The 13,293-nt window shown below is 43.0% G+C and overlaps 1 protein-coding gene across 1 annotated transcript in view; it reads left to right on the top strand.

Annotated features, from left to right (window-relative positions):
- Nucleotides 1–13,293, top strand: part of LOC116980250 (suppressor of tumorigenicity 14 protein-like) — a 71,648-nt gene that overhangs the window by 48,045 nt on the left and 10,310 nt on the right. Inside the window, exons 25-29 of the mRNA XM_033032303.1 lie at nt 1,334–1,441; nt 3,043–3,162; nt 5,543–5,726; nt 9,417–9,688; nt 10,906–11,042. Of these exons, the coding sequence (XP_032888194.1) occupies nt 1,334–1,441; nt 3,043–3,162; nt 5,543–5,726; nt 9,417–9,688; nt 10,906–11,042 (821 nt within the window). The remainder of the gene's footprint in view (nt 1–1,333; nt 1,442–3,042; nt 3,163–5,542; nt 5,727–9,416; nt 9,689–10,905; nt 11,043–13,293) is intronic.

Below are 13,293 nucleotides of genomic sequence, written 5' to 3'. Positions count from 1 at the left end.
CTTGCCTCCTTCTTGTCCCATTTTTCTTAGTTCCCTATCACCTCTTCCTTTACTCCGGGAATTTCAAAAATTCACCCTTCTCCTTACTTTCCTTTACCTCCTCTTCCTTTCACTTCCCCAAGAGACCCAGGGAAAACCTCGCTCTTACCTTAAGTGTTGAAAGCCTTCTTTTACCCGATCTGTTATGCTCGGATGACGTGCGCTGAACTTTGGAAAGTTCCTCTCAGAGTCTTTAAACAAAGACTCAATAAACTCTTCTCCTGCTTTCTTCAGTCATAGTTATCTAAGTCACGGCACCAACTCTGTTAAAGAAAACTTTAAAATGCACCACAAAGATCGGATAAGGCACTCAAGACTTTGAGAGTCGATACTATGATCACTGGGAGCAATCTAGCAGCTCGCTCACTGAACAAAGATTAATCTGCTCCTTGTATACAGAATTTCCCTTTGATGTGTTGTTTGCAATTGCAGGCATTTAATCATTTTCTTCTGAATGGTCTTGTACCAATTACAAACCATGCACCTCCAAAAGACACAAATCAACAAACGCATCGCAGTCTCGCCTCATGGTATACCCTATTTATAATTGCCATTTGTCCTTCATAAGGGATAAATGGATCTATTTTGTAACCAACTTGCCAAACTGTCAACACAATTTAATGCCCCAAAGGTTATTATTTGGTTAACTTTAATTGATATCCCATCTAAAATTTTCATTATAAGTTCACATTCTTCAAAGCTTCCTTAGCCAAAATTCAGATGAATTGTTACACCATTTTTTTCGGTAAAAGGGCCGTCAGAACAGTTTATTGATATCTATCCATGGGATAAATAATAACCCTATGTAATTTCTATGCATAATTGAAGCTGCTGCATATAAAATTAAAATCTCAATCTGCTCTTTTGATGAGTACAACACAAGGTGCTGGAGGAACTCAGCGGGTCAGGCAGCATCTGCGTTTCTGGGTGGTACGCTTCAGACTATTGGAATAATGAGGCAAAAACTGCAAAGGAGCAGAAAGAGCAGGGCGACTGGGGTGGTGGGAGAAATATGTTCTTTTGATGGCCCATTCCATTTATGTTCTACCTGATTAACTGCACATCAGGAGGTTTGTCTTCATTTTATGCAACAGTATGAGGTGAAAGGGAAAAGACAGCCCATGTTCTTTCTCTTTTAATACCTATTCTTAATTGACAACAATCCAAGATTACTTCCCGTCGTTGGAATGTATCAACCCTGAATAATCTAACTATATTTTGGCTTTAGTGATTTTTGACATTTTGTTGTTGTTATTGTGAACATCAACACTATCACATGTGTTTGATATTGCAGATTGCTACTTCACATGCCCAGGTGGTACCTGCATTCTCCACAGATCTGTTTGCGATGGAATAAATGATTGTGCAGATGAAAGTGATGAACTAAACTGCACAAAGACACGTATGTGTTTATATATTTTAACTTTTAATTTCCTTGTTTTCTTATAATCCGTGTAGGAATAAATAACCTGATTCAATGCATGCATAATAAAGGGTCAATAACCCATTGAGTTTACTGACTTTTACAGGACAAAAAATGGATTTGTAATAAGATATTTATGATGTAAATTTCATAAATGAGCTTCTCACAGCATTGATATGATATTCTCACAGCATTAGTCATCAGGTGTAATAGCACAGAAGCTACCACCGCTGTGGAGCCTAAACGTTGCAACTTATGACTTACCATCCAGATATAATCTTTTATACATGAAGATTGGCCACTGGTGTCCTGTGGGCTACTAACTCAGAATACCGTGGATTAAAAAGCAGTAAGATCTTGCAGTTCCAATTTTGAGAAAACATGTCACAATTATAGTTGCATTTCATTAAATTAGATTAAAACTGAAAAGGCACCAAAATGTGAGCAAAATCACAAATGTACAAGCAATGTAAGGCAACTTTGCTAAAATAACATAATTATAAAATATAATTGTGCATAATATTACCATTTTATCCAAAGTAAAAAGAAGCATAAATGTATTCACAACTTAATTGAGTTAATAATTAACAAAAGGACTTCTGTAAAAACAAAACTTGTTCATTACCCCGAGGATGGCCTGTAACACAGTCTCTGTTTGATGCCCAGCAACCTTTCCCCAATTCTCCTACTTACCACCTACACCAGAGGCAATACACAGCAACATATCATATCCTTGGAATGTGGGAAAACCATGCAATCAGAAAGAGAACATGCAAGTTCCACATAGTCAGCAGTAGAGACTTGGGTCAGACTTGGGTCACTGCAACTTTGAGGCTTTAGCACTAGTTTCTGCACCTCAGTGCACCCTGCCTATCAGTTTGCTTTGTTCGTGGATTGCAGTTAATGTTCTCCAAGAATTCTTCTAAATGTTAACACTTCTCAAAAGAAAAAGAAATCATGATTCATTGAGGGTGTACGCCGCAAATTGATTGTTTTTGCTGTGGGTTTAATGTTTAATACTGTACACGATCATATATAATGTTTAATACTGTACACGATCATGTAAAGTTGTTGAAACTACTGAGGTGAGCTACTGGTATTAAAGGGGATGATGTCAGCAAGTGCTATTGGCCTATTGTAACCATGTCACTATTTGTTTGATATGGAAAATATTTGCGTAGTTAGGGCTAACTGTATGGGTTTAATCACAACCCAGTTATTAATTACCATACAAACAATGAACAAGAGAGAATTATTCATTTTCTTGAATTTTGCATGAAATGTTTGAGAGCAAGCACCTCTCTCTGACACTAAAAAGCATTCACTTTAAAAAATAATCTCTCTTCCTGATGTGTCTGACGGCCACAGTAGATGTCGCTGTCGAGCTGGATTCTCATTTAATTTGTATCTTGTCTACAATTTATGTACCCAGTATATTTCATGCAATGGTTTAGCTTCTGAATGAATTTGAAATAACTTTTAAGAAGCTCGACACCAACGTTTTTTTTCACTTCATGAAAAGTAATTTGCATTCATTGTTCTTTGAATGCGCTACGTCTCACCAGCGGTCTTTCCTTCAGTCCATAAAGGTTGCTCCTTGTATTCATATAAGTGCCGCAATGGGAAATGTGTGAACAAAATTAATCCAGAGTGTGATGGGAAAAGGGATTGCCAGGATGGTTCGGACGAATCAGGCTGTGGTATGTTGAGGTAAACTGTGGAAGCGGTAAAGAAGATATCGCTATCAAGAGTCGTTGTTGTTGGCAATGTTTTAATTAGTCTCTCTCATAGCAATAAAAGATGATGCCACAGAATCACAGTAACATGAATCATTCCTTCTGTTTCATCATATGCACAATTATCTTTTGTCCATCTCAATAAATCAGAGATATTTGTTTTTTTTAAACTTACTAATAATCTAGTAAATAATCCTTACAGACATTGGCAGTCTCTGAACATTGTGTACATGCTCTCAATAAGATGATCTGTTCAAACCCCGATAGCCAGTAATTCAGGGAACATTGTATGACATTATCTTAGTTACATAAGAAGTGACTTTATGCCTGACTTTTTCATAGTGTTTTAATAACGTGAACATTGTGCCCTAATTATGAATCTCACTGTTACACTACATTAAATGTTTTTCTTTATATTTGCTTCGCAATGCATGTCATTAAGTTGTATCTGTGCAATTTTGGCAGTATTTTAGCACTGAGATTAATATGTGTATATCAAATTTAAAAAGAACAGATGGAGCGATTGTAAAGCAATGTTTCAATGTGTTATTGATTGTGCAAAATAATTATTTAAAACTCTAAAAAGATATTATATCTATAAATTAAAAAATTTAAAAGTGCATTAAAATACCTAAAATCTAAATTGACAATTACATCAGTCTCTTGTCGCCTTCCTCCTCCATTAAAAAAGAATGGAGAATGATGTCATGTCTTGTAGAAATGTTGTTGTTGTTCGTCCTTCGTAGTCGAAGAAGACCATGACTTCAGTGTTTTTGTTTGTGGGTCCGGAGGTGACTGGTGAGACCGATCTGGGCCCGGAAGACTCGCCCGCATATGGGACACAGGTGGGTGGGCGGCGCAGTAGAAGCCAAAGTTGCCCGAGCCACTTCTTGAAAAGTGGTGCATTTCCTCTGAGCTTCTGCGGTGTGCCCTTTCCCAGCAGCATGCGCTCCCATGGTGATCCTGCTTCGCCCAGCTGGTCGGTACGGGTCCTGAAGTCATGACTTGTGCTTGACTTGGATTAAAGTGAGGGAGAGTTGCGCAAATCGTCAGCCTCACTCTCTCGTCCCGGCCTATCAGGATACAGTGGCAAGACAGCTGGCGATAGGTCAGGATGCAGTGGATGGCCACCAGTGATCAACGTGAACATTGTGCCCTAATTGCGCTCCACGACGCATTGCTGGGTCCACCTTCCTACCCGTTAGACTGCCAAATGGTGGTCTCCTCCGCATATTCCGCCAAATCCATTCTTCACCTTTCCTGAATAAGGTAATAGCCACAAGGCAGTGGAGGTTTGCATTTGGTGTTTTCCTTCACCCCTCCAGGGTGCTATATGGAGGACGCCTGTGCATGACTTTGTTTAACGTGGGGAGACTGGTGCACAAGCAGCCACGCCACGGTCCTTGACAGATCTGGGTCAGGATCCGGTGGCATGGAGTCCAAGACGACCGGATATCCTTTTCTGCTGCAGCCTTCATCCGCCTTCCCAGCCGTTGTGATGCTCCACTAAGGTCAGCCATCATCCTCCGCCTGTTCCACCGTTGAGGTCTTGGTTGGATTGCTCTTTGTCAGAGACCTCCCCCTCCACCTTACTGCCATGGGTGGCCTTACCAGGAGCATAGCTCCAGACGGCATCGCTCTCAGGATCTCAGGTCCACACAAGCTTCTCCACCACGTCAAGGTGACAATCCACGGAGAATAAGGAACTGCAGAAACTAGTTTACAAAAAAAACAAAGTTCTGGATTAACACAGCGGATGAAGCAGCATCTCTGGAGGACATAGATATGTGATGTTTCAGGTCACCTCATCCCAAAATGTCACCTAGCCATGTCCTCCAATGAAGCTGCCTGACCCACTGAGTTATTCCAGCATGTTGTTTCATTTCTTGTGCCTCCTCTGACTCAGCATGTGGTGGGAAATGGTAGCAACTTTTCATTCCTACGCTGAACTCTGGGAAAAGGCTGATGTCAGAGCACAGGCTACTGCCCAGAGTCAAATTGCAGATTCTGGTTTCTAGAGTTTAACATTCCTACGTAGAAATTTCTCTTGTGGGGCAAGATAGTTGAGATAGTAAGATACATGGGGTAAGATAGTCAAATGCTGACTGTTTCACTGCCAATCTTCCTCAAATCCTGTGCCGTCAGATTACCTGCAGGTTAGCCACTCATTGATAACGTTGAATTTTAATGTTAAACTGCTACACTGCAGTTTCTCTTTAAATTATTTAATCAATTGTGAAATTATTGTACCTTATGTAAAAGAAACACTTCTTGGCTTATTTAAAAATTAAATAAACTTGCTTGAATACGGAAAGAAAAATACAAACCTCCAAATTTGTTTCAGGGTGTGGAACAAGCCCAACCAAGAAAACAAAAATAGTTGGGGGTGAAGATGCCAAGAATGGAAAGTGGCCTTGGCAAGTTAGTCTGCAAATGGGATTGTACGGACACATATGCGGTGCATCTATTGTCTCCAATCGTTGGCTTGTTTCTGCTGGCCATTGCTTCCAAGACTCTGACTCCATAAGGTATGTTGACATAACATCATTGTCATAGGATAGGAAAGGTTTAGAGGGATACTAGACCAAGTGGGACCCGTGGGGTCCCGTCCCCTCAAGGCGCGGTTTGGGAGGGGGGGGGTGGGGGCCTGCGGCGTCACACACACTAACCACCCCCCACACACACACGCACACTAACCACCCCCTTGATATTATATTAATATTATTCATTCGCTCCTTTTAACCCATCCCCTGCCCTATCCACTCACGCATGGCTCCCAACTCGTAGGCGCGGCTAGGGAGAGGGAGGGGGGTAGAGAGGGCAGAATCAGAGGGCAGCGGGTAGAGGCAGAGGCCAGAGGCAGAGAGCGGCAGCAACCTCCCCACCATACGCCGACACGATGACCCCGAGCGAGGGGGCTTAGCGGGCGAGCGCCGACCAAAGGACTGCGAGTTGGGCCGCCGCAGTCTTCAGCTATTATCTTTGGTCTTCAGTCCAGGGCCTGACTTCATCTTCGGCTTTGTCTTTTGAATAACGGGGGGGAGGGGGGAGGGTTGGCGGCGTGAAGTCACTCGCAGCGCGAGGAAGAAGCCATTGTGATGTCATCAGCGAAAGACAGTAGTTTTTAAATTCAAAGTTTTGTCAGATTGTTAAACATTTTCAATAATATCTCGAGAAATAAAGCATGAAATTTTCAGATAAGGTGATTTTGGACTCCAGGGGCAAAATGTCTACCGGAATATGTAAAAATATTACCATTACCGTGTCGGTTTTTTGCGAAGAAGCGATTACACACAAACACACACACAAATAAATACGCATCCAAGATCAGAGTTTTATAAGTATAGAGATGGGCCAAATGTGGACCAAATGGGAGTTCTGCAACACCCTCTCTCCATGCTTCCCCTCTGTGATTCCTCCTGAGTCTGAAGTAGGGTCTTCACCTGAAACGTCACCTATTCCTTTTCTCCAAAGATACAGCCTGTCCCAAAGTTACTCCGGCATTTTGTGTCTCTCTTCAATATAAACCAGCGCCTGCAGTTCCTTCCTACTTATTTTCAGACATTTTTTTAATACAACAATTTAACTTTTCCAGCTTTCTGATCAGCCTTTCTTTTTGATTTAATTTTAACTAGGCAGCTAAATTAACAAAGTTTCAATGACAGCAATGCTCTAATTCAAGCTCAGAAATGCTCAACATATTTATACTTTTAATAATTGTAAAGGCAAAGAATTGTACCTTAATGTACTGTCTAACCAGTGAAGTGATGACTGGCTGAATGCCCCTCTTCATGAGCTTTGTTGTATGAATGTATACATTTAAAGCGGGTCACATTTATAGAATCTGTGACCTGCCAAAACTATTGTTAATTTAGCAAGAATGTGCTGAAAGGTCAGTACTTTGATTCAACTATTTGTTCATAGTCCATTTTTGAAGAAAATTGCCGCTGCATCCTGCTCTTGCTTAAAGTGTGTACTGAGGAATTACACATTCCTAGCCAATCATTTTTGTCCATTAGTCGTAATGAAATGAAAATTATGAATTGGGCAGCCAAGTTTTCTGATGTGCCAGAAATTGTAGCAATGGAATATTTAGACTGTGAATAATATTATTAAAATTTTAAACTGAATTCTTAGCTAGTCAGTAACTTAAAAAGATAAAGTGACATTTGAAAGTTGTGAAGAACAATAACTTCATTGCCAGAAATTAAAGTTCCTCGAGGTCCCAGCTACACATTGGACTGCAAACAGGAGCTAACACATATAGTTTTGTTTATTTTCCTTTGTCTTTCATTTCAATTTTTTATACTTTGCTGTTAACTTTGCCACTATTAACTACTTGATTGAATTGAATTGAATTGAATTGAATTCCTTTTATTTGTCATCCAGACCGAAGTCTGAACGAAATTTAAGCAGTCATACATATAATACAATACAATAAAAAACAACAATAAACACATATTAACATCCACCACAGTGAGTCCACCCAACATCTCCTCACTGTGATGGAGGCAAAAGTCTTAGGGCTGCAGTCTCTTCCCTCCTCTTCTCCTTCTGCGCTGAGGCGATACCCCCCGGGCGATGTTAAAACCTGTCCTCGCGGCTCAAACACCGCGGCCCGGGGTAGTCGAAGCTGCCGCTCACCAGACCTGCTGACGCAGCCGCTGGCCCGCGGCCGAACCCCCGGTCTCAGGCCACCGCCACCAGAACTGCCGTCCCAGCCCCCGGAGCATCGTTCCAGCCCCGAGCCGGATCGCCCTCACGTGAGTACTGCCACCGTCTCAGCCTCGCGCCAGGCCGCCGCTTCTCCCTCGCGCCAGGCCGCCCCGACCGGGCGCCGCTCCTTCCTCAGGCTGGGCCGCCCCGACCGGGCACCGCTCCTCCCTCAGGCTGGGCCGCCCCGACCGGGCACCGCTCCTCCCTCAGGCTGGGCCGCCCCGACTGGGCGCCGCTCCTCCCTCAGGCTGGGAACGCCGTACCTCCCCGAGCTCGGCTACTCCGACGGGAGCACCGTTCCTTCCTCGGGCCGGCCGTCCTCACGGTAGCGTCACAGCCCCTCACGAAAGCCCTGTTCAAGCCCCGAGCCGGGCCGTCCTCACGGGAGCGAGCTCAGTGCAAGTCCTGGCAGGCTCTGCCTCCTGAGCCTCGAGGTCGCCAGCTCCGCCACTAGGCCTCAGCGCAGACGGAGGCAGAGAAGGGGAATACGACAAAAAAGTCGCATTCCCCCGCAGGGAGAGACAGCAAGCCCCGTTTCGACCCCCCCCCCCCCCAAAACACAAACTAAAAACCAAAACTAGACTAACCAAAACGAAAATAAACAACCCAAAAAACACAAAACAAACAGGACTGCCGGAGAGCCGCTGCAGCCAGAGCCGCGCCGCCACTAGGATGCAGATAATGCAGTTCAATGCTGAATCACACTCCAGAACTTGAGCTAAGTGTCATTATTAATGTATGAGCTTTGGCGATGAGTGTTAGACCTGTTGACTGTGAGATATCTCAAAGCTCTAATACTATTTGTTCAGGGTCCTCTTCTTTAGATTCCCAATTGCGATCAATGTGAGCATTTTAACTTTTTTTTAATCTTAGCTGAAACTGAAAGATAGATACTGTATGAATGTGGATAACCGTTCTGAAGAACAAAGATCTTTTATTGCAGTTTTCAGTTGGATATATGTAATCTCTTCAGTATGAGTCAAGAAGATTTAGAGGGATATGGACCAAACACAGGCAAATGTGACGGGGCTTAGAGGGGGCATCTTGGTTGGCATGGCAGAATTGGGCTAATGAGCCTGTTTCCACACAGTATGACTAAGTTAAGGGCCTGTCCCACTTGGGCGTCATTTACGCAATATCATTTACGCGTAACAATGCACACGTGATGCGCGCATGGCGTGCATTACGCGCGCATGGTGTGTGGTGACGTAGGCAGTGATGTGCGGTCGCGCACGACGCCCCAAGATTTTGGAATTCACAAAACCTTTGCACGCCACCTGCGTGACGCGCAAATGACGCTCAAGTGGGACAGGCCCTTAACACTGTGAAGATGTCTTTCATCCCAGTTTGATAATTCGCCATATACATTATCCATTTTTGCTCTACTCTGTTCAACATTATCCAAGGCAGAATGATATTCAAACCCAAAGCCTCCTGGTCTGGATCAATGAATCAGTGGTTGAGAAAGTTTGTATTATTTCTTTGTTTCTTTATTTTTATAGATATTCCACTTCATCAGCTTGGACTGCATATCTGGGTTTGCAGTTAATGAATAGAATGAATTCCAGGATAGTAACCAGATCAATTCGTAGAATTGTTACCCACCCCAAATACGATGAATTCACATCAGATTATGACATTGCACTGCTGGAACTGAAGACACCGGTCTTCTTCAGCGATTCCATCCAACCAATTTGCTTACCAGCTGCTACTCACATCTTCACTCCCACTGCAAACTGCTATGTAACTGGCTGGGGCGTCCTGGGAGAAGACGGTATGATGCTTTATAAAAGGTTATGTGATCTGTTCATGAGCACAAGATTAATGCATTGAAATATGATGTGCATTCTTATTAAAAAGGCAGGTAAATTCACTGATTCAATTATCATGTGTTTTTCTGGTTTTTGGTGAGCCCTTGTGATCATCGGATCAGTGAATAAACTTACATTTTAATTTTAAAATATTGAATAGGTAAAATGGTCATTTGTGCATTAAGCTATGAGTGGGATCAAGCATTGTGATGACTAATATTCCTCTGCAGTCAGGCAATGTTTTTTAAAAAAATATATCATGTGTTTACAATTGACAGATTTGTTGAAAATGCAAAGATAGGGGAATCAAGAACTAGAGTGCATAAGTTTAAGAGGATGGGGAGAGAGTTTTAATAGGAACCTGAGGGGCATTTTTTTCATTCGGAGGGTGGTGTGTAAATAGAATGGGCTGCCAGAGGAAGTAGTTGAGGCAGGTGCAATACAACATTTAAAAGACCTATGGAAAAATATGTGGATAAGAACAGTTTGAGAGCTATGGGCCAAGAGTGGGCAATTGGGATGAGCTTAGATGGGACATCTTGGTTAGCATGGACAAGTTGGATGAGATTACAGAGAGAGGAGCCACATTGCAGATGGAAATCAAAGATGTTGGGAGTAATATGGAAGTATTAGACTGTGATTGCTGGGATCCTGTGCAAAACACTAAGTGCCGGAGGAACCACTCGGTCAAACAGTTTCTGTGGAAATAAATAGACAGACGACATTTCAGGTTGAGACCCTTCTTCAGACTGAATGAAGTCTGTCCATTCCTTCTATAGATGCTGTCTGACTTACTGCGTCCCTCCAGCTTTGTGTTTATTTATGCATGTGTAGTTTCAGAACCATTGTGTTTTAAGATGTAACAATGATGAATGCTAAGAATTTTACCATTATTATAGTAAATTTAGACTATTATATTTAGATATATTTTATTTCTGTATAATTGTTGTTCTCGAGACCCACTTTCCAGGCACTGAAATAATGTATATCAATATGAAATATTAGTTGATTGAGATGCATATTAATTGTGTGAATGTAATTGATGAAAGAAAATGGAGAGACCACCAACAGCTTCTGGTTTAACTGCACCGTGCAAGGAACTAATCTTTTAAGTTCGAGAACAGTTGATTCCATGGTTGTGTGGATAATATTTGGTAATCAGAACATTTTTGTTTGTTAGGTGAGCTGGCCACTGTTCTTCAGGAAGCTAGTGTGAAAATTATTCCTCTTGGTATTTGTAACAAGCTGTATGAGAACTCTGTGACTTCCAGAATGATTTGTGCGGGCTACCTTCGGGGTGGGGTTGATGCATGCCAGGTAAGTGGTCATGCATTTGAATACCGATAATTAACTTTCAGTACAATACTTCTACTGTATTCTTGGTGTCTTTCAAGTTTTTACTCTATTTCTAAACAAAAAACGAAATCTTAAATCAGATCATGTCTTTAAAACGTTAGTATATGCTGCCAAATATATTTTCATGAATTAGAGTCATACAGCACAGAAACAGGCCCTTCGGCCCAACTCGTCCGTTCCAACCAAGATGGCCTTTCTAAGCTCATCCCATTTGCCTGCATTTGGCCCATTATCTTTTAGTGAGTCAAGAGTGTTTTATTGTCATATGTCCTGGACAGGACAATGAAATTCTTACTTGCTGCAGCACAAAGAATATGTGAATATGTAAACATTGTATATAATGGGAAAAAGAAGAAAAAGTTCAATAAATAACAAATATAGTGCAAATAGCAAATAAGAGTTCAGAGTGCATAGCTTATTCGTTGTGTTTAATAGCCTGATGGATGTGGGGAAGAAGCTGTTCCTGAACCTGTACGTTACAGTCTTCAGGCTCCTGTACCTTCTTCCTGATGGCAGTGGTGAGAGAAATGTGTGGCCAGGATGGTGTGGGTCCTTGATGATTTTGGCTGACATTTTGAGGCAGCGACTACGATAGATCCCTTCGACGGTGGGGAGGTCAAAGCCAGTGATGGACTGGGCAGTGGTCACAACTTTTTGTAGTCTTTTTCGCTCCTGGACGTTCAAGTTGCCGAACCAGGCCACGATGCAACCAATCAGAATGCTCTCTACCGTGCACCTGTAGAAGTTTAGGAGAATCCTCTTCGACATGCCGAATCCCCGTAATCTTCTCAGGAAGTAGAGTCACTGATGTGCCTTCTTTCCAATTGCATCGGTGTGCTGGGTCCAGGAAAGATCTTCTGATATATGCACGCCCAGGAATCTGAAGTTTTTGACCCTCTCCACCATCGTCCCGTTAATATAAACAGGATTGTGGGTCCTCATCCTTCCCCTACTAAAGTCCACAATCAGTTCCTTGGTCTTACTGATGTTGAGAGCCAGGTTGTTGTGCTGGCACCATTTGGTATGTCGGTCGATCTCACTTCTATACTCTGACTCGTCACCATCTGTGATTCGTCCTAAAACCCTGAACCACTGCCTCAGCTCCTTAGCCACCATTCATCTGCCGTCTGAAGAAGGGTTTCGGCCCGAAACGTTGCCTATTTCCTTCGCTCCATAGATGCTGCTGCACCCGCTGAGTTTCTCCAGCTTTTTTGTGTACATTCATCTGCCCTAACTCCTAATTCTACTCTCACTAGCATGTGATAGCAGAACTAATTGGAGATTACTATTTTGAGGTTCTGCCTTTTACCCTTTTGCCTAACTCGCTGTATTTACTCTGTAGGACCTCATTCCTTTGTGTACCTATATCATTGGTACCAATATGCACAAAGACCTCTGGCTGCTCATTCCCCCTCTTGAGAATGTTCTGCAGCCACTCTGAGACACTCCAGATCGTGGCATCCAGGAGGCAGCTCACCATCCCGCTCTCCCTTTTGTGTCCCCTGTCTGTCCCCATAACTATTGAGTCTCCTATCACTATAACTCTCCTTGTCTCCATTCCCACCACCCCATTAGTATTCAATATGGTGTACTAATAGCATGGGGAATGTCCACGGGAGAATTCTGCTTTTTCTGCCCATCCACCCTCTGCCTTTCCTTGTGTTCACCCAATTGCCTGCCACTTCCACCTTTGGTGTGGCCACCTCTGAAACTCCTATCTGTGATGGTCTCAGCATCATGACTACTCTGGGGTGAGTGGAAATCATCTCCAGCCGCTCAATATGGTCAGTCAGGAGCTGCAGCTGGGCCAGGGTCACGGGAAGTTTCCCTGCTCCCACATCCTGCAGGAGGAGCCTACCACTGCCCCAAACTGCCATATTGACTATAATAAGGCTTCTTCTCTTCCTGCATATGGTGTGCACAGCATAAAGTTGGAGGACAACTTGTTCTATTTGATTGTGCACGCCGGGTTGATTGCATTCATCGAAACAGGGCGGACCACGTGAAGGTTGCAATCTTCCACCCCAACAGTAAGGCAAAAGAGGAAAGTAAGACAGACCTTGCCTTATTTTACCTTTCCACTACTTAGTCTCCCCGCTGAAACCTCTTGAGACAAATCCTCAACGCCAACCACTCACACTACACTTGCAACTCAAGCACTACCATTTGTATAATGGCCGCCCACAAAATAGCTGCTCCACGCGAGCCTATC

Source organism: Amblyraja radiata, chromosome 14, assembly GCF_010909765.2.
Source record: "Amblyraja radiata isolate CabotCenter1 chromosome 14, sAmbRad1.1.pri, whole genome shotgun sequence".
NCBI classification, from domain to species: Eukaryota; Metazoa; Chordata; class Chondrichthyes; order Rajiformes; family Rajidae; genus Amblyraja; species Amblyraja radiata.
Note: the sequence above shows the minus strand (reverse complement) of the source record. Positions and strands in the feature narration are given on the sequence as shown.